Source organism: Ptiloglossa arizonensis, chromosome 4, assembly GCF_051014685.1.
Source record: "Ptiloglossa arizonensis isolate GNS036 chromosome 4, iyPtiAriz1_principal, whole genome shotgun sequence".
NCBI lineage: Eukaryota > Metazoa > Arthropoda > Insecta > Hymenoptera > Colletidae > Ptiloglossa > Ptiloglossa arizonensis.
The window spans coordinates 27923079-27950138 of record NC_135051.1 but is presented as its reverse complement, the minus strand read 5'-3'; the positions used below and the strand labels follow the sequence as shown (position 1 = coordinate 27950138).

Below are 27060 nucleotides of genomic sequence, written 5' to 3'. Positions count from 1 at the left end.
TCCGGGGGACGTTCGCGCGACAAAGGATCGCCGATTCGTCGAGCGATGTACGCGCGGCGGTGTTCACCGATGTAGGAATAGCGCAACGCGCCGATGACACACGACTCGACGGTTTAACGACTCGAATAAGAATAGCGAGAGGAGCATCCGTTCTAGAATAACGCTCGACCGGTCGGTTCGCGGCGTTTGCCACCAGGAGGGAGGAAAGGTGAAGGAGAAGTCGGATAATAACGGGGGCTCGGTTACCCGCTATTCGCGTACCGCGTCTCGTAGGACCGCTCCGGTTCATTCAAGACCTCCTCGTCGAGGTTTTCTTGGGAACCGTTCCGTTCACCGAAGCTTACCGCCGCGTCGTTCGCCAAGTCGAAACGAGCCGCTACGACACTTCATTCGGAACACCACGGGGAGAGTCGAGTCGGGTCGGGTCGGGTCGGATTTGTGTCCCCTACCTTCGAAGATTATCTCGAAGGATTAAAACGTAGGAGTAATATTGGACTAGATTGTCAGAAGCAGAACACGATTAAACTCTGCACTGTGCGCAAAGTGAGCTTTTAGATCCTTCGAGTTAAACTTGCGCCCAGCTTGAACTCGATCTCTGGTATTAATCATTTTCGAACTCGTTCTCACGATTGATAAGAACACGGGACGGTTAAAGACACAAGTTTCGATCGATCCCGCGTTAATATCCAAAGAGATCGAACCTCGAGGAAACGAACGAAACGAAAAATACAGCGAACGGTGCTGCGAAGGAACGTTGAAACAAAAATAAAACGGAGAAACGTTCACCCTGTTCTCGGCCAAGTCCGCGGTACATTGGAAAGTTGCTGGATCGTTTCGACGATATCGGTCGGTGGAAATCGGGCTTAAGGAGACTGGGTGTTCGATCGAAACGGGCAGGAAAGAAAGTTCGATTTTCGCACGACCGACGACGACAACGACGACTTTTACGAATTACGCGAGCCCTCGGACGAGATTCCAGTAGCTTCGTTGACCCAGAACGTTTCACCCGTCCTGGTGTTCGACAACGACGCGCGATGTTAATTTCGCAAAAACGCGAAACGCGAAAAGCGGCACGGAATCGCACCGATTGGATCGAATAGGGGCGATAGGATCACGCGAGGACCGAGGTTGAAGCACCGAATTTGCATTCGTGTGTCACACGCACGCGAGCATCCACGTAATCGCGCCTCCACTCGTCTCGCCACGACGAATGTTGCGCCGCACGACAGAAAGCGATCCGAAAACTGCTTCGACCGGTGATTCGCGAACGGCGTCGCTAACGGGATTATCTCGAAATACGACGCGTTCGTTTTTTCGTCGACGCGGGTCCTCGACGAATCGATACCGAAAAATATTCCTCCGGAGTGAAAGGGAAAGAAAAACGGGAGAGAGCGTTCCCACCGGCTCACCGGAAAGGGCGAAACTCGCCGTTTCGGGAACCTCGACGAAAATTGATTCGAACACCGTGAAACGTTTCGACGCGTATCAAATTCTACGGTAAATTAGAGAGTCGTTTCTAAGAAAGCTACCGGATTCTAACGATTCACGTTCTCCGATCCAGAGAGCTGACTCTAGCAGGATCGACGGTGGTCGTTCGCACGGACTCGAACGGGATCTCTTTGACGAACCTGAAGGTGTCCTCGAGCAAGGCCGGAGACAGTCGCGAACGAACACGAAGATATGGTTTCGACTATTGCTTCGACTCTTCCGATCCCGAGACGGAAGATTTCGCTGACCAGGCGAGGATCTACGAGACTCTCGGCCAGTCTGTTCTGGACGCTGTTTTTTCGGGCTACAATTCCTGTTTGGTGGCGTATGGGCAAAGCGCATCAGGGAAGACGTACACGATGATGGGAACCAAGGTATCGTTCCGTATATTTTAGCCGTTGGAAGCAACATTTAACGAATCGTTTCGGTGATTCACGTCTCCATCGCCGATGGAATCTTTGCACAGACGGCTCGACAACTTGGAAAATATTTCCGATGGCGTAGAGTTGTTAGTCGTCGGTGCTTGGTGTTTTAAATAAAAAGAAAACAATGTTCCAAGTTGTCGAGAAATACGCCATTGACGCCCGCTCTGTCCATAATTCGTAGCAGCGTTGTTCAAGGATGGAGTTTCTTACGAAATTTTGTCCACGTCACTTTTGAAGGAAAAGGAGGGGGTGGGGGGTGGGATACGCACATAACGTGACGTCAGCTAACGTTCGTGATTTATGTTATCGAATACGGAGTGGGGGAATTCCGTAAGCTCCGGAGCTTATGTTGGACAGCAGTGGTTTATAGGATATAACATATATTGTGTCGGTAACCTCCATTCCCCTCTCACTCTCTTTCTCTCTCTTCTCTCTCTCTCTCTCTCTCTCTCTCTCTCTCTCTCTCTCTCTCTCTCTCTCTCTCTCTTTTTCTCCGCTAACCGCGAAGTATTCACCCTGTATTCCAGGCAAAATGAATTGACCTGTCAAGGTTTCCAAAGAAGATACGATAAAATAAATAATATAATAAAAAGACCCGTATGGTTCGCTTAAGAGAAATCTAGGTAACATCGTTGATCGTATTTCCTTGTTCGAATCAAAGGTCCTTTGTATCGACGACTTTCCAGTACTTTTGATAGTTGGAGAAACAATCGCGAGTATAGAATACTTTTAGCGAACGGAGGTTCCCCCGCTTCGAAAAAAGCGTACAAGCCACGTCCTCGCGTCGTTGCTTAGACGGGTGACTCGCGCGTGCTGTTGCCAATTGTCGTTTCGGAGCCCACTCGAAACACCGTAGGTTCTCGTCCAATGGTAAATAATGGTCAATGTCGGTCGACATCAAGAAACAAACGAACAATCACACGCGGGAAACGTGACGCGCTCGCGAACTCGGCCAGGTGCGTCCTGTAATTGGCCGACAATCGGAACGCGTTCTTTTCCCGGTATGGTTTCTCGCCGCGGAAAATTTCGAACGGTAAATTGAAATTGTTTTCGACGGAACGGAAGCTTAATTAAATTGGCCCGTGGCTTCGTAGCTGTCCGCGGACGCGGAACAGAGGGTCAACCGTGGCTGCACATTAGAGTGGGGTGTGTGGCGTGGATTTTTAAAAGCTCAGCACGTGTCCCGGTTATACGTTGAGCACGTTCGTCCGGTTTCAATTACGGAAGGAGAGTCGTCCGACCGCCGCGGGACATTCCGATGACCGATAGTTAACGATACGTAATTTCCGAGGTGACCGCAATTCTGTATCTTTCGTTGCTACCGTTCCTCCTACCCACCCTACCCCTCGCTTCCCCCCGTCATCGGCTCTTTCGCTCTTTTTGCGGCCGTCTGAAACAGAAAACGATAGTTAACGATCTTCTCTCTTTTTGCCGTGTGTTTGGCACAGGAAGATCCGGGACTCACGCCGCGGCTTTGCCAAGGACTTTTCTCCAGGATCGAGAAACGCACGAACAACGAGAAGAGTTACCGCGTTTCTGTCAGGTAATCGACCAAGATCGACGCTTTAACTTTTCCAGTTAAAGACGAGTCGCGGCCTACCACCGCGGGTACACGTTTACGAACTCGTTTCCGAACTAATATCGTCGCTGAAACGAGCCAGCGTTGCCGATACTTGTAACCGCGTTACGCATCGAACTTGGGGAGTGGAAATTACCGATAATCCGGTTAACTCGATCGATACTTGAATCCCGATTCGCAGGGCGGGACGCGTCTCGACGATCTCGCGTTTAGTTTATTTTTATCGTTTCGAATTTCGAGGGGGGGTACGATCGCGAGGAGGTCGCGTTCGAGCGAGCCGGCGCCTGAATATCGCGAGAGTTCGGCCTCGGTACGAACGAAAAGCAAACTGTGGGAAACTTAACATTCGCGGCGTCTTTTGCGAAGGTGTACGAGCACATCGACGGGCGTGCACCAATCATCGATAAAGGCATCGACGCCTCGCGGTCAAGGTCCTACTATCGGGCCAATTTTATCCATCGTCTTCGGCGGACCGTGTCTCGAGTTCGTCCCGTTCGCGTGGTCGATCGTTTCGACTTTGTAAATTAGATTCGTCGCTGGCCCAAAACGGATCGCCGTGTAATCCCCGTGCGCTTTGAGTTTTACTCGCATTCTTGCGCGGCCTATCGTCGAGAGGCTTCCCGAAACCTCTGTCGTTGAATACCCCTACGGGCTTGACCTCGGACGGAACGACAAGTTTATCCTCTTCCGTTCCGTGTACTTTTCTTTCCGAGAAATTAATTTTCGAACGATCCTCGCTCTCTCCGTACGCTCGAAACCGACCGTGGGACCGTACTTCCGAATAATCGGGAATTCGTACGGCACGTGACTGGAGCTGTCACTGCGGTTAATTCGCGCGGAGTTGGCGCAATTAGGACCACGCCTAACCGAGGAAAATATTGTGTGTCGGCGGGGGCGCGACGAGGTGGCCGCCGTAGGAAGGGGGAGAATAGACGTTGAAGTTGAGCTTAGGAGTCGCGAGCTTGCTAGCGCTGTTGGCCTGGATGTGTCTTGTAAGCTCAGTGCCCCGTGACTCGCAATCCTAGGCGGACGTCGGCTCGCTGCACCTGGGTAAGAACTTCCTCCCCAAATTTTACTCGCGTTTTGACTCGGTGACGTTTTCTCCTCGGTGGTTTGGATTCTCGATCGGATCGCGATCGAGTTTTCGACGAAAAATAATCACAGTTCGGTTCGCTTGTGTCCTCTGCGTCCAATCGCACCGCTCCGTTCGAGCGAAGCGAAGCACCGGCTGTATTTTGGATCGATTTCGCGGAACAAAAGTGGACAAAAGAAGGGTATCGATCGCTTTTAACCGAGATCGCGCGTCGATCTAATCGCGCACTCCCCGGAACGTAGATTCGTTTTTTTCGTCGAGCGTCGTTCCGCTTTTAAATTTCTTTCGAAGCTCGTTGCGAAGAAGTGGAATAAATAGGGAATCGAGCGCGCGCGCGCGTGAGCGTGAGCTCGGTTTCGTTCACGTAGACGCAAGAATTTCGCTAAGAACGAAAATCCTTCGATAGCAACCTCCCCCTCCGATCTTCGGTTCGTGCTTTTTCTCGTAAACACCGTTTTATTCCCGCATTAAACGCTCGCCGGATTGCCTTGAGCTCGGGCGTGGAAAAAATAAAAACGTCCAACTTACCGCGTTCGGTGCCGAAGCACTCGTAAAAATTGTATTTACCGTTGCACGAAATATCGATTTCTCTCTTTTTTTATCGGTGAATAGGAGAGAACCGCACACGGTGCGCGTTGCTCCGCGCAAACTTTATCGACACTCGGAGACTCGTACGTGTAACCGAAACGAGGACCCGCTTTTTCGAATATTGTTAAAACCGTTTCCGCGATCGAGTTTCTACCCGTGAAATATGCGTCGCTCTACGCGCCGGAGCCCAGAAGCGGAGACAAATGTTTGGTTGCAGCCCGCGAGAAAAGAAAATCGATCGAGGGATTTTATGCGATTCGCTTTACCGCGTGTCCCCGATCCGTCTGGTGATCGACGAGACGACAAAGTGTTCGGACGATCGAGGTTCCACCGGTTCGCGGAACCTCTTAAAACCGATAACGATTCGTTTCTCCGAGTATTCTTCGAAGGTCGCTGCGAGGACGTCGATCTCGAGCACGCGTGCATTCGTAACTTGGACGTTCTCGATGAGAAACGAGGACTGCGGAGAGATCGAGGCTTTGCGGCGGCTTCGCGTCGGTTCCCTGGCGTTTCCTCGCGAAAGGGATTTTTCCGCGCACGAACGCGGAAAATCGGGAGGAACTTTGCTTGATGTATTGCGGGGCAACCGAATCGGTCAGCTCGAGCACCGTTCCTCTTTTTGGCTGGTTCCGCGGTCCTCGTCAGTCCTCGACGTAAAATCGTTACGGTGGGTCGACCGAGTAAGTTCACTCTCCGCGTGTTCACCCGCAATCTTTCGAAACGCGAACGAAATCCGCGGTCAGAGGCGTGACTCGAACGCGACGGATCGATCAGTTTTCCTTCCCCGTTCTCGAAGACGACGTTTTATTTGCCGCGTAGGAAGCTCCCGAATCATTGCGTTCTCAAATACCGTGGATTTGCGTAACCATCGACGTCGGCAGGAAACAGCAGTCGGCATCGATTCTCGCGGCTCGTTGTTCTCTGCGGATGGATCACCGCGCGCTCGCGACGGAATATCGAGAACCTGTTCGTTTTTAACGTTTCGAAGCCCGGTGTCCGACGAAACAAGAAAAATACGCATCGCGAGTTTCTTTTGCCTTCTTTTCGACGGACGACCGTTTTGTTACGTATAATGCGCGCGTTCCTGCAAACAATGGGTCTTCTTCCGCGAGTTAACCGGTTTCGGATGAAAAATCGATCGGAATCAACGATCGACGTTCGCTTTTGTTTCCGGCGAAAGACAAAGTCGATATTTCCCAGTTTTTGCGAAGAAACGACATTCATCGTCGAGGAGAGAGTCTTTACACTCTTTATCGTTCGTAACTGGCTCGTGAATCATCCCATTGTTTCACGTTCGGTACACGCGGAAAAAGAAAAAAGAAAAAAGAAAAAAGAAAAAAGAAAAAAGAAAAAAAGAAAAAAAGAAAAAAGGAAGAAACGAACGACAGATTTACGCGTGGCGTACGGACGGAATCGTAGCTCGCGTACGCTTCGCCCGAATACTATAAATTCGCGTTTATACGATCACCGGCAGTTATTAAAAGTGCTACGGCGACTCGTTGTTCGCGCGTGGACAAAAATACGCGGGCTGTCGCGGGTCCGGTGTGTGTGTATCGTCGACTTCGAATATAAAGCCACCGCCATCGTCATTCATGTTCCCTTTCCCGCGTCCGACGGAAATCCCTGCGCGCGCGTTGGATTTAGGAAGCGGAATTTTTCCGTACGCTAACGGCGTCACCGCCCGAAAACTAACCCCGTCGTTTGTCGTGTTTACGATGCGCCCGTTAATGGGTTACCCACTAAAATATTTCGAATAACTTTTAGATTAAAACGTATTCCGATAGCTCGCCGATAACTCCCCTCGATGGACCATTTCGATGCGTATAAAATTTCAGCGCGCGAAGAGACCGAACACCTCGATTTCGAAAGCCGACGTTTCCCAGATTTTATACCGGTCGAGATACGCTCACCGGAGAAACAAATTTTCCGTATACTTTGTCACTTTTGTCCTCGAAGCGTTGGGAACATCGTTCCCCGGTGTAGTCCGTGTCTTTCGACGTTTGCTCGTACCTACGTTTTTAACTATGCGGGAAAGGGTGGTTTACGGCGGAAATTATTACCTTGGAAATAATTTCGACGGTTGCAACGGAGATCCACGACCGACTTTGCGGCGGTCCGTATCGTCGGATATTAGTACCCATGCTGCGATATCACGATCTCGCGAATCCGAACGATAAAAGCCGATAGCGTTCCACACACGTTTCGCGCACGACGGTTTGCAGGAGGTGCCTGCACGCAACGTGTATAAATAAGCAGCTGGCTTTTCACCAGGCCCGCTGGCGACCAAATTTCCTCGTACGCGGTTGCTCCGATGATTTATCGGACGAGTCTCGAATTTGTCTTCTTTCGAGGTCGGGACCTCTTGTTTCGAGGGTGACGCACAAAAGACGAACGCATCGACGACCTTCCGGACAATTTTGCAATTTCAATTATCGCGTCGAACGTCCACTTTCGGGGTAAAAATTTCGTGGGAAATTTCGCTCTCGTTCCGTGTCGTCGACGCTCGAGATTCGACAACGAAGTGCTACGTTTTCAGCGTCAATTTGCTCCGCGAAAAGCTCCTTGGTCGCTTGTCTCGGTGAAAGTGGACGTGTTTTCGTTGAAAGTTGTGTCCATTAGGACGCAAGTTCCTCCGAGGCGACTCGAGTCGATCTCGCGTTCCTCGACGATGCGAATAATAGGATGTCGAAACGAGGCTGGCTTCGCGTCGAAACGGGTCGGTATTCAAAGCCGAAGAGTTTCAGCAAGGAGGACAGTGCCAAACGCTTCCGGTTCTCCTCGCCTTTCGACGTTTTCGCCGGTGAATAATTTCAACCGCGGGTCTCGGAAACAGCAGTCGTTTTACGATTGTTCGTTGGCGAGCGTTGCGCGCGCCATCGTCGACGGGAAGAATGGCGCGTAAACGAATTTACGGCTTTCCTACGAGCGTTTTAATTCTCCGTTGTCTCGAAAAAGATACACGAGGGAAGTTCCTTCGTGTCTTACCGAGGGAAGCAACTACGACCCTCCCCATTGGCAGAGTTCGAGATCTCTATAGCCGGGACGCGAGGAAAAAACAAGCGACTGGTTCCCCGATGCAATAAGATTTCGTAGGTAAGTGATTCCAGTGTCGGTCGATTCGAAACGCAACGCCCAATTATCTTCGTTTGCGCGCACGATCGATAACGATGTACAACGCTACTATTTAAATCGTCTACCTCGCGTTGTAACATCGATCGGTGGCGTTGACAGTGTTCGTCGCGGAAACGCCAAAGTCTAGGTAAACGGTATCGAGAGACCAAACGATAACGAATGTTTTCGTAGCTCGAGATAAACGCAACCCGGTCAGGGTCCGACTAGGCTTTGCTTCGAGTCGCGATAACTTTTCCAAGACTTTCCGCGCAAACTTATCGAACTCGTAGAACCGAATGGTCAATTCGGAGGACGAAGATGAAAGAAGAGTCGACGAGGGGCTCGATTCGGAAGGCGTTGGAAAAATACCGGCAACCGGAACAAGTGCGAGAAACGGTTGGAACAAAGTAGAGGAGGGGGTTGCTGGTTTAGCCGGGAGAACCGCGGAATTAAAACGTACCGCAAGCATGGGAAGAGCAGGACGAAGGGAAACAAACCGCCGCCGATGGTACAAAAGGGAACCAAAAAATACGCGGCAAACAGAATTAGCAGCGAGTATTTTCTCGCTCGTGGCTGCGTGCGTTGGCGCGAAAAGGAAAGCACACAGGGGGGCGAGAGAACGGAGGAAATGCGAAAAAAGGAAAGAGGAAAGAAAAAAAGTGGGGAGAAGCTCGAATGAATTTTCCGCAACGAGCTGCGCGAGAAGCACCGTTGCGTCCGCAACGATGTTCCGCGAAGTTCACGGTCGCGGTGGGTCGTAAATCGGATTCTATTGTTGATTCTATTGAACGATTCACGACGAACGAAAAACAAAGATCGGGACGATAAGTCGTAGAAAAGTCTGCAGGCTCGCTTCGAAGCGAGCAATGCACGAAACGCGTTCGCGGGTTTATTAGCTGGGGAAACTAGTTTCGCGCGAGAAATGGCCTCCAGATTGATTAACTGCTTTCTCGCAAATATTTTCGTATCGTCTGGGACCGCGTTCGACGCTCTTTTGCGCCCGCGTATGAACACGCAACACGGGAACGCGGCCAATATGTACACGTCGGAAGAGGAACTGGCGGTGGCGCGGCGGGGAGAGAGAGAGACCGAGATGGATCGATATTCCGGTTTTGTTGTGCGATTAATTATACCCATTAGCGAATCGCACTCGTCAATAAACGCGGCTCGAGCCCGGGCATAATTTAATTTACGATCTAACAACGATCCCGTTACAACTGACGCGTTACCGTGGTGAACGCGATACCGGCTAATGTCGCGCGAAAATTGCCACGTTTACCGTGTCGTTAATATTCGCGCGCGGTTCTCTTTTTCACTTTTCGAGCATCGATCGACGAAAGAACTTTTTACGCGCGCGACACGAGATCGTACATCGCATTGTAAACGCGTTGCCGCAAGATTTTCACGCGTACACGAGATGGAAAAATATCCACGTTATCGTCGACCGCCACGATGCCGAGCACGAAGAGCAACGATCGCGCGGAGCACCGATCACGGGAGGAAATCGTCGAATTATCGATTACGCGGCCCCGGCGTTTCGGCGAATTTTTTTTTATTTCCACCAATTATAAACCGACGAGCAATCAATTTGCGCATTAAATGGTCGACGTTGCCCGAAACGGTCACGGTTGTACGTAAATGATCCAACGTCCGCCGCTAATTGATCCAGGAGCCATCGTCATTAGGCATCGGCGTTTAACGCGATTAAGTCGCCGAATTCGTACGCGATAGCATGCCGTGCCGCTCTTCCCATCCGCAATGAAACGGTAACCGATCAAAAGCTCCGCATTACTTATGGCTGATTGATCGATAGAACCCTCTTGCTCCCCCCTTCCCTTGCTTTCTCACTCTCTCTCACTCTCTCTCTCTCTCTCTCTTTGGCCGCGCGGAAGCTCCAATTCGACTACGAGCCACGCTTTCGATTCCCGGTCATTACGATCGAGACCCCGCTCGCGAATTCGATTCGATCGAGTGTTTCGAAGCTTCTGTTGTTTGTTCGTAGGTTGTCGTTGAATCGAGCCAGTCGTGCGTTGGTTGGTTCGTCGATCGATTTATTCGCGTTCGGTCGACAAGTCACCGCGTTCTTTTTCGCGAGGCGTTTCGCTCGAATGCGGTTCTCGCGGGTTCAATTTGTACACGAGGAAAGATTTTGCACCTTCCAGGATGTCTGGTTCGCGGTCTTCCTCCTCGTGACCCAGTAATCGGTGATCGATATTTACGAAGGAGACGTTCGAACGTCCAATTTAACAGGGAACGGCTGGCGTGGCTCCGTTGTATCCAGACTTGTCTCGATGCGTCGCATCGAGGGATGGATCTCGGCCCGATACGATATCCTATTTAGAGGTTAGCGATCGATGGAAGGAACCGGTCGATAAGAGATAATTGAGCTCGCGGTTCCACGCGACAGTGTTGACTACGGTAGGTCGGAAAATCGGGGTTAAAGCGGACTACTGTGCGCAAGATTAAAAGCCGGGTCAGTCAACCCTTTGCGAGTCTTTATATATAAAGTCGACCCTTTGGAGCCGTATGCAGCATTTCCCGCGAACCAGCGAGAGGAAAAACCGTTGCTTCTACGATCAACCTGTTCGCCGGGGCTTGCAATTTTCGCGTGCATCGATTATCAGAAATAGCCGAGCCCCGTCGACCCGTTTTCCCTTTCTCGCCCCGCGCTCGAACGTCGCATCCCGAGACAAAGCCTTCGAACTTGGAACGAGTTGGACGGTTTTTCAAGGATCGTCCGTTCTCTTAGTTTTTCCTTCTCTTTTTTCTACGCGGCAATAGTCCTCCGTGGATACGACGCCGATCGATCGTTATTCCGACACTGTTCGTTCGCGTAATATCCGAGAAGCACGAGAACGCCGGTTTCGTTCGTCCACGACGATGAAAACGAGAAGCCTCGCGAACCACTCGAAAAACTTTACGCTCTCCGAACAACGAATTCCGCTCGTTTCTTTCCCCCGATCGCGTCGAGCGACAACGATCGACCGACCGGTTAGCCTCGCCCCGTTTATCGGATCCAAAGACAGCGGATTTTTCGTTCTTAAAGGGGAACTCGAAACTCTCCTATAACTCGGAACCGAGGGACACCGACGTTGAACGTCCAAAGTAAATTAATTCGTACTCTTTGTCTCTCGAGAGAACGAGCGTCCCGAATACTTCGAGCGGGAGACTCAAAAACGGTATGTTCGTTCGTTAACGGCGTGTTTATCGGGCGAGTTTATCCAGCGGACAACTCCAAAAAAAGAGAACCAGAGCGAAACGGATCACGGGCCGAGCGTTTAGCGGACAAAGGTGCTCAAGTTATTTTCGCGAAACTTTAAATAGCTTTTTCGCAGTTTGCTTCTACCTGGGCCGGGAGTCGTCCGCGATAAAAACCCGAGGTGAACGAAGCAACCGGTTACACTTTAAGGGCGAGGAGAATTTTCTTCCGAAACGTCGAAACACGAGCGTCCCGTTTCTCGGCAGCTTTCTACGAATTTTGCGATCGCGAGTGCAGAGAACTCTCGGTTAAAAGCGTCGCGAGCAGTTATCGCGAAATTTCCCAATCGATAGTTGACGAAAAAACCGTTAAGCCGTATCTCGAATATTGCACTCGCTTCTTAGCAGCGACGATTCGCCGCACGGCTTGCACGACCTCAGTTTCCGACGTATCGAGGTTTTCGGGTCAAGGAAATCAGCGTGAACACAAGCGATTCCGAGCGTTCGTTCGATTTTCTAATTTCCGGAAGCGCGTTCACCGACGTGTTCCCGGAATGAATCGAGTACAGACCGCCGCTCGCCCCGAAGCGGGTCCTGAATACTTCCACCGGCTAGATGCCAGACCACGGACGACCCTATCTACTTTGAGTTCGGTTCTGTTCGGTTCGCGCGGTCCGTGAATGAAGTACGTGACGTCGGAAGCTCTTTCGGACGGAGAACGATGGACAGCTCGAAACGCTTCTAGCGAAATTCGAAACAGTCCCGATGATCGAGGTCATCGCGGCTCGGAACGCTCTTACCGACTGACTTTCGGTCCTCGACGATCTGCTCGGTTCGCAACGATGTTTCGAGCAATTCGAGATTAATTCTGCCGCGTTGTACAACATTCTACCGTCCGAACCTTCTATCGTACGAACAGTTGTTCTACAACGGTTCCGACCTTAATGCACGCTCGGTGGTTTTCAAAATCGCGACGCTCGCGTAGAAACGAAGAGAGCGAGAGAGGGAGAGAGAGAACCGGAAGCTGGTGGAACCCGAGCGGAAAGTGTTTCTCCAGGCGCACCGATGGAAACTCCGATCGCTGTTAAGCGGATTTACGGTCGCACGTGCGGACGTTTCACGGGTACAGCGGAGCAGATAATGACGTTAAGAGGATCCGGGAGTTTGCGGTTGCCCATGAGCACCGTTCGGACGAAAAGTATGCGTCCGTCGACCGATAAATCTCCATTCTTCGGCCCGTATGGTTTTCTGGCAAAGAATCGTAGTAGCATCGATTCGTTCGGACGATTGACCGACCGTCGTAGTTCAGACCGTGACACCATGGACGCGAACTTGGGTCCGTTCGAAGACAGGGAAACGTCGAACGCGCTCGTCGAACCTTTTGCTCGTTCATCGGAAGCGAAATTTCTAAAATCGTCGCGTGTCGATCGAGTCTAAGATTAACCGTTACGAAGGAAATCCATCGGTAGACTCTATAAATTTAACGCGATCGACCGCAATTAACCGACGAACCGTTACAATGGCTGAATTCTGTTTCAGTTACTTGGAGATATACAACGAGAGGGTGAGAGACCTTTTGAAGCCGTCCTCGAGCACAAGCGGATTGAGAGTTCGCGAGCATCCTCGACTGGGCCCTTACGTTCAAGGTACCGGCAATCGGAGATGCCTGTTTCTCTCAACCCCCCCGAGTTCAATAATCGCGATCTTAAGCGAAACATCGTGGTTTCGATTCTTTCGTCGGATACCGTATTATTTCCACCCGAATGCTCTCAGAATTAATCGCTCCTCGTAATTCTCTACCGGTTGTTCGAAAATCAGATTTCGCAGGAATCTCGTCGCGGCGTCGATTCTTTCGATCTTTCGAGTTTTCCCTTTCGCAGGATTGACCCATCACGTTGTCCACAACCTGGGGTCGTTGATGTCCTACGTGGAGGAAGGGACAAAGGCCAGGAAGACAGCGTCGACCTTGCAGAATCCGAGCAGCAGTCGCAGCCACGCTCTGCTGACGATCGCCGTTTCGTCGGAGACGTCGGGTGTCGCAGTCGGTGCCGGTTCCAGCTCCGCGAGGAGGCCACGCGGTGGCAGCAAACTACGCTTGGTCGATTTGGCGGGCAGCGAGAGCGCGGCCACGTGCAGCGGCGTTCATCGACTGAAGGTGAGTCACTCCCTAAAAATAATATCGTCGTCTCTGAGCAGCGAGCGAACGCGAAGATCGATAATCTTGGAGAACGATTTCAAAATTTACTCGCGAATCACAGATTTCGACCATTTCGACGCGATCTCTTCGGAGAAGTGATCGATTTCGTCGCGAACGTTTGCCAGATAAATCTCACCACCGAATACGAGTGCCTCTACGGATCGATGATTAAAAAAAAAATGTTACGCAAAGTGACTCTTCACGGGGGCACTTGCCCTACCGGGAGGATCGAAGTCTCGAAGAATATTAAATACGAATCGGTATTCCATTCCGCCTCCAGAGGCAAAATGTTTCCGCGTTCGTGCCGGTTAGCGTAAGAAAACGTCGGTCGGGGGAATCGTCCGGAGATCGTCGCGAACGAGAAGACGAAGGAAGCAGAGTTCGCAAAAATTTAAGGAAAAAAAACGAATATTGTGCGCGATGCGTGTCTTTGCAGGAGGGTGCGAATATAAACAAGAGTCTAGTGGCTCTAGGGAACGTAATATCAGCCCTTGCGGAGAGAGGCTCGGCCGGAAGTGGTCCAGGCAGGAGGTTCATCCCTTATAGAGATTCTTCGCTTACTTGGCTGTTGAAGGACGCACTTGGCGGAAATGCCACTACCATTATGCTCGCCAGTAAGTGTCTTCCCTTTGATCTTCTCTTCTTCTGCTCTCTCTTTGCCCACCCTCGCGATCCGTAAGCTCACCCTTTCTTCCCCTCCCTCTTTATCGCGTTGCATTTATTTTTAGAAAGCTCCTCTCTCTCTGTCTCTCTCTCTCTTTCTCTACTTGAACGATGATTTACACGTTCAACGAGCGGCGTTCTTTCCTCTCTGAATTGTCGCTAATCCGTTTTACGTTTGTCCCAGATTCTTCCACGGATCGCCCCGTTCCATTCGAAACACAGTTACCACTCCATTTCGCTCATTTTCCCGGCCCGGTTGCTCTACGATCGCGATATTTAATTTGGGAAGACGACTCGGCTTCCGGGGCGCGACAAAAAAATTGGCCGTCGCTTTTCCAACCCCCTGTTCCTCCTTCTCCCCTCGCTACCGCCATCCTCGATCCCGTCTGTCCCCTTCCAATCCACCACTTAACTCCAGCTTTCCATAAATTCCAGTTAATTGCCAGAGGAGAATTATTATCGCGAGCCTCTGATTCATGAAATTATACCCGCGATACCGGAGCGCCGACTCGGGCTGGATGGTAATTGGTTTAAATGCTTTTCCAGGCGAGCTAAGGCGCGGCCAGATTAAAATTCGATAACCGTCGCGAAAGTGCAGTAACGGGGAATCGGTAAATACGAAACCTTTTTCAGCTTGTCGACGTAGCAGTTGCGCACTGTCCCCGTAGTCACGTTCGGAAAGTCACTCTTTGGAAATGTAAAACTATCGATACTCGTACGCGGATTGTTCGTAGGTAGATGCAATTAATCGACTCACGCTCTCCGTCTTAGTTTCGATCCTCTCCTCTCCCGGTCGCGATTAATCTCCCGGGAACAAATACGCGTAACGGTGGATCGGTGGATATTGGTTCCTTCGTCGAGAAAGCTTCCGCGTAAACTTTTGCGAACAAAATGATCGTAAATCTTGTAGAATTTGAAAGTAGTTAGATACCGCACGTAGAAAATATACCAAGTACACGGTGGAAGTTGTTGTTGCGTACGTGCATGTACGGGAGCGAATCGAAAACGATGAAAGTAACGACCGAAAATCGTGCGAAAAAGGAGCTCCTTCGCGCGTCGGTGAAATCGTACGCGAACAAGTTTTCGGCGGGAGACTTCCAATTTGTTAGAAAATCTAATTAATGCCGAATATGGAAAAACGATCGACCAATTGGTTCGACTGGTGCCGCGGAAACGGAAGAATTCCCAAATATTCCTATCCCGGTCAGGATGCGTATAATTAATCGCGGTGAAATATTTCAAACCGCTGATCATCGATGGCTAATTGAATTGCTAATAGCATTCGGGTTTATTATCGGGAGGTGGGGCGGTGGGTGGGACGTTTAATATTCAGTGTCTGCGTTTATGATTGACCGCGTATGAAACGGTAGACGATCACCCATCTCTTCCCGTCTACGATCGCTACGATTTCATCGCGACGCTCTGTCCAATGAAATCGCGGCTCTTGTAAATCGGTAACGTTTCTCAGCTAAGCGGGACGAGCGCGCGAAAACGGAAATTCCCCTGATTTTTCGACATCGCGGAAACGTTTCGCGTTTCGATTTAAATCGCGAGGAATACAAACGTTTATTTAATCGATCGTTCGTTCCGCCCTGAAATTCAATTAGTCTTATTGTATCGTTTCGCGAAACGATCGGGCGGGGAACTGATTCGCGGTAATATTTTACCCGACGGGGAATCGCCGCGATTAATTATCGCGGTGCTTATCGTCGTTCGACGCGGGGAAAAATGATACGCGTCGCCGCTTCGAAGGATCGATTCGTGGCCGTGGTCGTGGTCCACGCTCCGATTTAAACGATATTTACGAAGAACGTTTCGTCCGTGTTCGACCGTTCCGACCGTTCCGACGAGGCCTTCTTCGTATCGTAATATTTGATCGTTTCGATCGGCAATCTTGGGAAGATATTTTTCGGTAATTCGTCGAACCCCGTACGAACGCGAATGGAATATCTATAGGCTCCGATAGCGCACGATGACCGGAATCCGGCGTGTGTCTATACGGGCCGAGAACGTATCGCGAATTGAACGAATTAATTACGACGAGTTCTCTCTACTATGATCGTTTGCAGCGATATCACCCGCCAGCGGAAGTTACAACGAGACCGCGCACACGCTACGATTCGCGCAAAGGGCGCAGAGCGTGGTCAATCGGCCGATGGTCAACGAGGATCCCGTGGCGAGAGTCATTCGCGAGCTGAGGGCCGAGGTGGCGAGGCTGAAATTATTGTTGCTGGAAAAGGCAAGCGCGTGCACGATCTCGATTATTCTCGAAAAACGGGCGTTCGCGGGAACGATAACCGAACGGAAAGTCCGATCGAGATACGTTTATCCTCTGGCCCTACGAGCGTAGAAATTCGTTCGATCGCGTAATATCGTACAACGGTGAACTATACGTCGAAACTATCGACGTTGACGTTTTTCGTATTACACGTCGCGCGGTTAAATAAATAAGCGGACTACGGCGACACTTTTCGGTGCTAGGAATATTAACGTTGATTCTTCGTCAGCCGGCGACGGTTCGCGACAAATAGAAAAATAAATTAGCCAACATCCGGTGAAATCTCCCACGAGATAGCTGGAAATTGGCGTGCGTCTATTTATAATCGAAGCTAATTTGCGATCGGCCGGTCGCAAAACCGCGCAGTTGCCTAAAACGAATCGAGTCCCGTTACGAGCCGCACGGGGCGCGGATAAATCGAGCAAGTTTATTATCGAGCACCGGCAACATAAACTCGCGCCGAACCGTCATTACGCAAATGAAATGCACGAATCGTTTATTTGATACTCATTGAGCGACCGCCGTGCGTTCCCGCCGCGATTGCTCGAGCGAACGATCGCTGATAAAATACAGTTCGCAGATGCGAGCGTGCGCGAGCGCGAGCTCGAGCTCGGCCGCGCTTAACGAGCGATCCGTATTTTCATTTCGGTCTATCGGCGGGGGATTGGTAGATTTTACGGTATCTTTCGATTCTCGCGCATTACGTAATCGATCGTTAATTAGCATCGTCGGGTCTCCCGGCCTCCACGAGGCAATTACGATCTCTCGAGTCGTTGCTCGGACCGAGCATCGATTTTCGCGTTTCGTTTCGAATCGGTCGTCGTAATTGCTCCGATCGAGTACGATACACAGGGGGTTTTGTTTTTCGCAGAACATCGAGTCGTGTTCCTGTCGGAAGGAGAAGCCCGTGGCCCTGCTCGAAGTACTCGAGGATCGAAGATCGACCGAGGAGACGGAGTCCACGGGTGCTGTACGATCAACGGAGCAAGATGTAGACGCGGGCTCCCGAGAGAATCGGACGGAGGCGAAAACGAACGAGGAAGGTATCTCGAGAAACCTTGTCCCGATTCGACGATCCAACTCCACCGAGAGCATCGTCGCGTGCGAGGCCGGTTTCTCCGTCAAGCGATTCGGCTCGTGCGAGTTCCTTGCGCCGAGGGACCGTTTCGCGAACAATTGTAACCGCGCCAGGGTGACGGAGCTGAACGACGCGGAGGACGAAATCGGCGAGATCCACGAGTCCGTGTTCGTCGACATACCCACCTTGGTCGCGGTTCTGATCAAGCCGGAGGACACCTCGCAAGAGTCGGCCGCGCAGATAGAGGAGATTTGCTCGGACGAAGCGGCGGAGGACGCGATCGACGTCGAGTTCATCGAATCCGGCAACGATCGCGACGATCGTAGCGGCTCGATCGACTCCTGTCGCGCCTACGGGGACAACCAGGCTTACGTTTACCGAAGCTCCGAGTTCTCTCGTTCAAAAGTCGACTCGAAGCTCGTGGAGAAGCCAAAGTTCGGCAAACAGGACTCGGTGGACGTACTGTCGCCCGTTATTTCATCGAATCTCCACACTTCGAAAAAGTTCGGCTCGGTCGAGATCGTTCGGAAGCAGAAGGAGCCGCTTTTTCCGCTCGAGAGGTCACAGACGAATCTCGAGAAGCGTTCCGTGGCTCCGGACAAGACCAAGAAGCTGAACAACATCCGAGAGATCGAGGATCGGAAGAACGGTCAGAGGAACGCTTGGATGGGGAGCAAGGAGCAGCTCGAAAGGAAGGGGAGCAACGACTCGGACAAGAGTCTGAAGGAAGCTGTCGGCCAGCTGGGAACGAAATCGAAGAATTACGCGAGAAAGTCCAGCTTGGAGAACCTGAAACGGAAGACGAGCAAGGACAGCAGCTCGAGCAGTTCCAAGGACGAGCAGATCTTGATCTCGAATTTGGCGCGGGACAAACTGTTGCACAGGAAGAACTCCCTCGAACAAGAACCGTCGTCCATTAGAACGCACACCCCTATACAGCGTGCCAAGCGATCTGAAATCGTGGCTGCGGTTACGGAGAGGTTGTACGCCAGTAAAAAGGCCGCGGAGGACGCGTCCGAGATCCGGTCCCCACCGGAGGCCACGGACGCCAAATCCATGGCAAAGATGAAGCTTCAGGAGATCTCGAGGAAGATGCTGGGCAGACGAAGACGGGTTTGCGTGGACACGCAGACCGAGGTTCTGCGAACCGTTCGCACCAAGGACACCGCGTCACTGACCGAAACGCCTCAGGTGACCCGTCAGGACGTCGGTGTGTTGACCGACGAGCACGAGATACATCGACCGTTCGACGATCGACGAAAGACGCCCGTGCTTCGCGTGAAGGAGATCGCCACCTCGACCGACAAGCCCAAAACGAATGTCGTCAAGTGCAGAGACGTCGCCTGTCTGGCGAACGATCTCGAGGATTTCGATCGCGAGATCCACTCCCCTCCCAACGATTCCGGAATTCTCTCGGACGACACCCAGAACTACGCGGAGAGCAATTTGTCCAGCACCGAGGTGTCCGATCTTTGTCAGGAGACGGATCGAAGGACGACGCACGCGGAGAGCTCGACCAACACGTTCTGTTCGTCGAGTCGCAGTTTCGCGGTTCAAACACCGCGTAGACGGAGCCCGGAGAACGAAGCACCGATCTGTTCGCGACACTGTTGCAATCTCGTCCATCAAACTCGGAATCGTACATCGCTCGACAACACCGAGAAAAGCGTGATCTCGATATCGCTGCCGGACACGATCAGCATCACGATCGAGAGCGCGAACGTTCTCGAGTCGAGGATCGCCGTGATGGACAGCCTCGATCAGGAGAAACCGGGCTTCGACACCAAGGACGGAGAGGTTCAAACGGACGATGTTCGCAACGATATCCTTTGTCCCGGAGACCCAGCGAGGTCGACGCTCAGCCAGACCGACGGCAGGGTGTTCAGGATCGAGAACATCTTTCAGGACCCTAACAACGCGTCCAAGCCCTCGACGAAAGCGGACGTGATCGTGGATCGAACGGAGGGGACGAGAACGAGGACGAGGACGAGGAATTCCATTACTCTGAGGAATTCCCTCGGGACTTGTTACGCGTCCCAGCCAAAGGAGAACGCGAACCCCGACTCGGTGGCGCGCGGACCTCCCGACGAAGCGTTCATCAGAGACGGATTGATCACGGAGGCGTTCATCACCAAGAAGCGCGGTTTTCATTTCGGAAGAGGGCCCGAGGCTGCCGTTTCCTGGCCAGCTTTCCTTCCCGCGAACGCGAAAGGACTCCAAGTGCCCGCCGCTTGTCAGCCGCGGACTCGCGAGATTCCATTTACCGGTGCGACCCTGTCCTCCGCGAATTGCGCCTCCGTTCCGGAAAACGTAGCCGCGTCCTGGCAATCTCGGATGGACATCGACGTAATCGATACGCCGGGAACGTCGGAGGGCAAGTGTTCGTCCACCATCGTAGCGGAGACGAGCAACAACACCGAGCACGATCACAGCTTCTCGGACGACAGTTTGGACTACAACGAGAGCAACGCGGCCGGTCAATCGAGCCGATCGAGCGCGAAAGAGGAACTATCTCGCGAGCAACGGGAGAGTTTGTGCCCACCGGACGTCGTGGCGCACACCAAGAAAGACTGCCCAAAGTCCTCGAGCGCGCTCGACGACGAAAAGAACCTGGAATCGGTTCACGAGGCCGAGGACGTTCGCGTCGAGTTACCGAGGAAGAAGCCGGAAGAGTCGACGGCACTCGCGCGGATACACGATTACGAGTCTTTGATCTTGGGCAGACCGTGTTACGGCTACGAAGACGTCAACGAAGAATCCGATGCTCCGTCCGATCGCGGAAATACTGCCGGGAAGAAGAAGGTGTCCTTCTCGAGTCCCAGCGTCTCCGAAAAGCGAGCGGTTCGGACCGAAGAGGGCTCCGAGCAGGGATCGCGGACTGTATTGAAGTCCATCATCAAAAAGAGGAAAAAGAGAGCGGCCGAGCTGTCCAGTACGGTTCAATCGTCGAACGACGAAACGGACGATTCTCAGCAGGACGAGAAGACCGGGTTCGCGGCGGGTAACGATCGGAGGGACCGGATATCGTGCCACGGCGTCGAGGAGACCTCCGACCAAGAGCACGGTTCGATGGAGTTTCGGGAACGTTCGAAACAGAATCGCGAGAAAACGGAGGATCCGTCCGAGTACACGTGCAGCGAGTCCGAGAGCTGCGAGAACGCGAAGAACGACGAGACGGTCGTTCCGTACGATCGAGCGACGAGGAACTTACTCGAGGAGTATCTTACCGAGGCGGCGATCTTCATGAGGAATCTGAACTCCGTCAACGAGTGCGCGAACCTCGCGGGCATGCTCGATAGGTAAGGGACGATCGCGAACGGTCCTCGACGGTGGACGGTATCGGTAGATTTTTAAATTTTTTTTCAAATCGATCGGTTTCTTTCCCCAGGTACGATACGTCCGTGGGCCACGAACGCTGCAGAAAACGCGGGACCCGTCGAAAGAGTTGTTTCTCCGCGCGGAATCGCGCGGCTCGCAAACCCACCTCGAAGGACAACACCGAGGTCCCAACGAAGGAGACCGACGACCTTGTCGTTTCCGCGGAGTCGTACGAGAGGTGTCTGAAGGGTATTCGGAGACTGGAGGGCTGTATCCGGAGGGTCGACGAGCACAACGAGCTGCTTCGAGAGAAATACGGCGTCGATTGCGAATCTGCTGGCGCTAGACCGGGTTTAGCGAGTCCTAGCACAGATAGCCGTGCACTCGCGGCGAGCAACGATTTTACGATTTCTCGCGGAAGGGACGTTCCCTTGGTCGATCTCTCGAGTGACGGTTCGGCCGATAGGAGGAACGGGGAGGACGACGATCTGGAGAAGAGTATCTTCGATCAGTTGATGAACGCGGTCAACTCGACTCGCTGTCGAAGCTCGGCCGAGTCGCGGAATCGTTTCTCCGAGCTGCCCGCTTACTCGAAATTTCGAGAGAACCACGATCGCCCGTTTCGCGGCGATGTTCGCGGAAGTTTCGATCTCGACGAGACTCGTCGAAGCAACGAAGAGCAGCGAGACTTCACCAGATACGAGATCACGGGGAACCTCTCGGTAGCGAGGACCGACTCCGCGGAAGGAAACGTCGACGATGATCTCGAGACCGCGATGGAAGAAGATCTCTTCTCTCGGAAAAGATTCGGGCGCACTTGTTGGTCGGTCGATGCGACCGACACCGAACGAAAGTTGCACGGTGTGTCTTCGAGGACGGTCGGACGCGACGATCCGCCGAACCTTTTCGCCGAAAGAAGCTCGACGATCGATTCCTCGGAGAAATCGAGTTCAAAGACGAATTTTCGGATCGACCACGCTCGCGAATGGTTCCGCGAACTCGACGATTGTTCGCGAAAAACTAGAGACAGCGATTCGAGAGTGTCCGCGTTTTCGAGGGATCGCTCGGACGTCGAGTGCTCGACGAGCGAGATTCCGTGTTTCAGGGAGAAACCGAAACTACCCGGGAGCCCCAGAGCGCGATTCCTGGAGCTCTTGAGGGAGAGACGACGGATCGTCGAGAGTAGCAAAGGAACAACGAGTGTCTCGTGAACGTCGCTCGAGTCGCGGTCGTCGACTAATTGTAAATCGTATCTTTTTTATCGCAACGCGCGATCTCCTGTAAATAGTAGAGTCAGATTTTTGTAACGTTCGTCGATGCGCTCCTCGATCTTCGCTCTTTCGACCTCTCTGTATCGGTCGCGTCGTTCGTCTTGTTGGCGATATTAAAAGACTTTCCTCGAGATTGTGCGTTTTCTTTCAATCCACCGATCAACGACCGAGTCGCGCACGAGTAACGACGATCGTCTCGAGATCGCGCGACCGACTACTCCGGGTACGAGTTTCTCGTTATCGATTTCTCGCTATCGATCATTGAACGTCGTTCGTTTCCAGACAACGGTGTTTATTTTAAAAGGGATCGGCGAAACGACAAACGATAATAAATAACGCCGATTCCAGCTGGAAAAGGAACGTATCCGGGCCGAGTGAATTACAACCGATGCAGCTTGCGTTTTGCCCTTTATTTCGGCGAAGGGCTGACGCACGTGTCGCGGGGTTCGTATACGCGGAACGAGGGGCAGAGGAGTTGTCGGCGATAACCTGCGACAGTAATGATCCGTACGTCGCACTTTTTCACTCGATCCGTTGGAAAATACAGCTCGTCGATAAATCAGTTTCTCTCGGCTCGATCGAGGCGCGAGCACAATGCGATATTCGCTGGCTAAGGTAGAGAAGAAAAAAGGCTGGGCGACGCACGCGGCCATAAATTCGTAAGAACCGACGAGACCGGGGCTCTTGACGCAGTTAGACCGGCACCCCGTGCCTTTTTGTCGACGAATATCTGCATACCCAGCGAACAAGCATCGTTACGCTTGCATCAGCATCGAAGGCAAATACGGCGCGCCGAGCATCGGTCACGTGTCCTCGGTTTTCACGGTTTTCACGGTTTTCACGGTTTTCACGGTTTTCCGCGAGTTTTCGCCCACGCTGGAACGCACCGTCGAACGGTGTTTTATCGCCGATTATCTCGAGTTGTTCGCTCGAACGCGCGCCGATGAAGATCCCGTTTATCGACTCGGCGGTGTTTACGGGCTCGTAAACAATGGCGTTAACGGTGCCCGAGTCGAGCAAAGTGTCAAGAGCAAGTTGGACACGAGCGACGACGAGCGGTAGGAATTTTCTGTCGCGATAATTTTCTTTCGTCACAGGCCGGTACGTCGCGCGAGTTCCATCGGTCCGCTCGGGGTTATCGTCGACCGGAATCTCTGGCTACGGATCACGAGGGCCGGTAGATTTCGCGACGACTGGGACCGTGGATCGCGCACGAACGGATCCGAAACCGGAAAATGGGAAATTCACGGGATCGTTCCCGTTCCTGTTCCCGTTCCCGCTCCCGCTCCCGTTTCCTCGCTGCGCTCGACGGAATATTACCAATCTGTTCGCGTTATCGGAGGGGAAACGCCAAGAGAAACAATCGTTGTGCAACGAATGTAATAGCCTAGAAACTATGACAATCGAGAGTAACGAGGTCAAAGTTTGAACGCGATAACCAATGGGACGGCGATACGCGACACCGACGATACAACGAGTAGCTCGAGCGATCGGCGATCGTTCCCAGTCGATTTTTGACGAGCAAATGTATCGCGGTGCTTTCGTACATCGATCGCGATGAGCCTGTACAAGAAATCGGATTCCCAGGACGGCTGCGACGGTCCCGCGTGTCCGCCGATCTCCCAGGGGAACGGTCTGGACTCGTCCGACTTTCACGTAATCGCCACTTTTTTTGCCGTTTCTAGCAAAGATCTCGCGACAATCGGCCGGTCGTAGAAACGAAGGAGATCGAAGATAAACAACCGGGTTCGATCGATGTTGAAACGCGTCGCGTTCAACCGTCTCGAGTTTTTCGGTTCTTGATCGCGACACTGTCTTCGAATCGAATCGAACGCATCGGATCTCGCGAAGAATCGTCGAAAGCTGTGAATTTGTTTGTACAGGAGAACAAAGAGCAGCTGATCGACCCGAACTGCGTCGCGGAGGACCCCAAGAAAATTACCTTCGAGGACATCATTTCCGCCGCTTTCAAGATCAAACACGGTGTAATCAACACTCCCTGCGTGGTATGACTTCTGAGTCCTCGACTTTGTTTCTTCGGGAACGCGTCCATTCCGTGCACAGTTTTTTTTTTTCGACAGACCGATTCCTCGTATCGTTTCGCGATACTCGTGACAAAGTATCGGAAACCGTGACTCGAGTATCGAGAACTCTATCTTGTACCTTTGGTCGCGAATTGAGAGGCGCTTTAATTTCCTCAGCGATCGCGTCTCTCGGAGAGTACCGGGATCGACCTCTACCTGAAGAAGGACTTCCTCCAGGCGACCGGAAGCTTCAAGGAGCGCGGGGCGCGATACGCTCTCGTGATGCTGTCGGAGAGTCAGAAGAAGGTAGGCGTGATATCGGCGTCGTTGGGCAACCATGCCCTCGCGCTCTGTTACCACGGAAGCCAACTGGGAATAGCGGTGACGGTGGTGATGCCGATTTTGGCGCCGATCATGAAGATCGCGGCCTGCCGTCACTACGGTGCCAAAGTGATCGTCGATGGCCGCGACATGGGAGAGGCGAAACGCATCGCTCTTCGATACGCCAACGAGAGAGGAATGACCTACATAAACGGGTACGAAAGTGTGTTCGTTGAAAGGAATTATTGTGCGTTGCTACGAGTGTATCCTATTTCCAGCCGACGTTACGAGTCGTCCAAGTTTCGAACTTTGTTCTCGGTCTCGGTGGGAATAAAGCGGTTACAACGATCGCGAGATTTATCGGGCTCTGAGTCATTCGCGCGATCGATAACTTGGCGGCAGTCGCTATCGTCGCTCGCTTTCCGTTTCAAAGTCTGCGTTCCTGCGTGCTCTGTAACATTCGGGAGCGCTCGCGACGCATTCGATCGAACTGTGTTTCAGATACGATCATCCGGACATCATGGCTGGACAAGGAACGTTGGGCCTCGAAATAGTGGAACAGGTCTCGAACATCGACGCGGTGGTTGTTCCGATCGGAGGGGGTGGTTTGATCTCGGGCGTAGCTTTGGCCGTGAAGACGCTTCACCCTCGCGTAACGATCATCGTGAGTCTCTTCGTTTAAACGTTCGTTCGTTCGTTCGAAAATTCCCTCCTTTGGTCTTATTTCTCCGTCGCGACCTTCGAAGGGAGCCTCTCGTTCGCCTCTCGTTCGCCTCTCGAGCGTGCATCGTAGCTTTTTTTCTCCGACGTTTCAGGGCGTTGAATCGGAAAGGTGTCCCAGTTTCTATGCGGCGCGAAAAGCGGACCGGCCGATATACACCGATACGCGTTCCACTCTGGCCGATGGACTGGCGGTTCCCATGGTCGGGTACAACGCTTTCGCCACGGCGAACCCGCTGATCGACAAATTGGTCGTGGTGAAGGAGGAGTGGATAGCCATCGCTATCTTGAAGTTGGTCGAAAGCGAGAAATGCATCGTCGAGGGTGCCGGCGCGACCGGATTAGCGGCCATTCTGGCCGGTCAACTGGACGAGCTCAAAGGGAAAAGGTTGTTCGTGATCTCTGTTTAACTCGCGCACGATTGTTACGCGTCGTAACTCCCGTTTCCTTTCTGCGGATCGATCAGGGTGGTGTTGCTGCTCTGCGGAGGAAACATCGACACGACCATACTGGGACGATGTCTGGACCGAGGACTGGCAGCGGAAGGTCGTCTCGTGAAGTTTACGGTGACGGTGTCGGATCGACCGGGCGGCATCGCGGAGCTTTGCAAAATGCTGGCCAACATCGGCGTCTCGATAAAGGATATCGTGCACGAGCGGGCTTGGCTCATGTCGGACATCTTCAGCGTGAACGTGACGGTGGTCTGCGAGACCAGGGACAGCGATCACGCGGGGGAGTTGAAAAACGTGTTGCATCGCAATTATCAAAGAGTCGTGTTCGGCACTAACGACATACTCGCGACGGACGCGTAACGGGGTACGTGGATTCGGTGGATTCGAAACCGACGCGTTCACGTTCTTTCGAGCGAGATTCTATTCTCGACCGAGAACTCGAGTCGACGATAGGAACTCGCGACGCGCGCTTCAACGAGTTCGCTGCGAAAAATCTTATCCTTACCGTCTCGAGGAAGCGCGCGAAAAGCGATCTCGTCGTCGATGGTGTTCCGTTCGGTTCGTGGCTCGATGGCTCGAAATTCGAGTGCCCGGCATTGCGGATCGCGCGTACGCGGACGCGTAAACGTACACCGGTAAAATTTATTACCGTTCCCGCGGCCAGGAGACAGAGACAGGGATCGAGTAAAATTCGCGCGGCTCGCGTGCCCGTTTCGCAGTTTTATGCCGTTGCGCGGTTACGTGTTGCGCGATGCTTCCGGTTTACGCGGATACGATTGGGTTTTTGCGTAAGCGGTCGATCGTAAAGCGCGCTTTTACGATCTTGATTACGGTGCGGGACAGAGCGCGCTCTTACCGCTCGGCGAGCACGTGTTTAACAACTTCGAGCAGCTCGTCCCGATGAACCGAGCGTATTATTGCGGACCGGATGGAACGCGAAATTGGCGTCCACCGAAGCTGGAACGAGAATAAAAATACCAACAGTGCTCCGATCCAACGAAAGCTCGTTCGGACCGATTTATCGCCAAATTATTTACGATCCCGGGTATTTCTCGTATCGTTTCCAACAACGATGAATATCGTATCGCGGTATCGCGCGACCGATGTCAAGATCGCGAACAATTTCCTCGAGCGTATTTTTCCAGATCCACGAAGAAAACGACCCCGGGTATATTTCCGGAAGGTAATGTACATACTTTATCGCGGTTACTCGTAATTATTTGTTTTTCTTGCGGCGAGGAAAAGAAATATTATTC

At 52.4% G+C, this 27060-nt stretch overlaps 2 protein-coding genes across 2 annotated transcripts; both read left to right on the top strand.

Moving 5' to 3' along the window:
* The first annotated feature begins 1774 nt into the window (after nt 1-1774).
* On the top strand, nt 1775-22418 carry LOC143145692 (uncharacterized). The gene is made up of 8 exons (XM_076309311.1): nt 1775-1862; nt 3362-3456; nt 13022-13128; nt 13363-13637; nt 14116-14293; nt 16412-16581; nt 17492-20997; nt 21087-22418. The coding sequence occupies exons 1-8, from the start codon at nt 1848-1850 to the stop codon at nt 22225-22227; spliced, it is 5487 nt and encodes a 1828-aa protein (XP_076165426.1). The 5' UTR covers nt 1775-1847; the 3' UTR covers nt 22228-22418.
* Nucleotides 22419-23782: 1364 nt separating this feature from the next.
* On the top strand, nt 23783-26796 carry Srr (Serine racemase). Its single transcript, XM_076309312.1, has 6 exons — nt 23783-23943; nt 24171-24293; nt 24489-24847; nt 25134-25296; nt 25448-25740; nt 25819-26796. Exons 1-6 carry the CDS (start codon nt 23845-23847, stop codon nt 26162-26164), a joined length of 1383 nt encoding a protein of 460 aa, XP_076165427.1. The 5' UTR covers nt 23783-23844; the 3' UTR covers nt 26165-26796.
* The last annotated feature ends 264 nt before the right edge of the window (nt 26797-27060 follow it).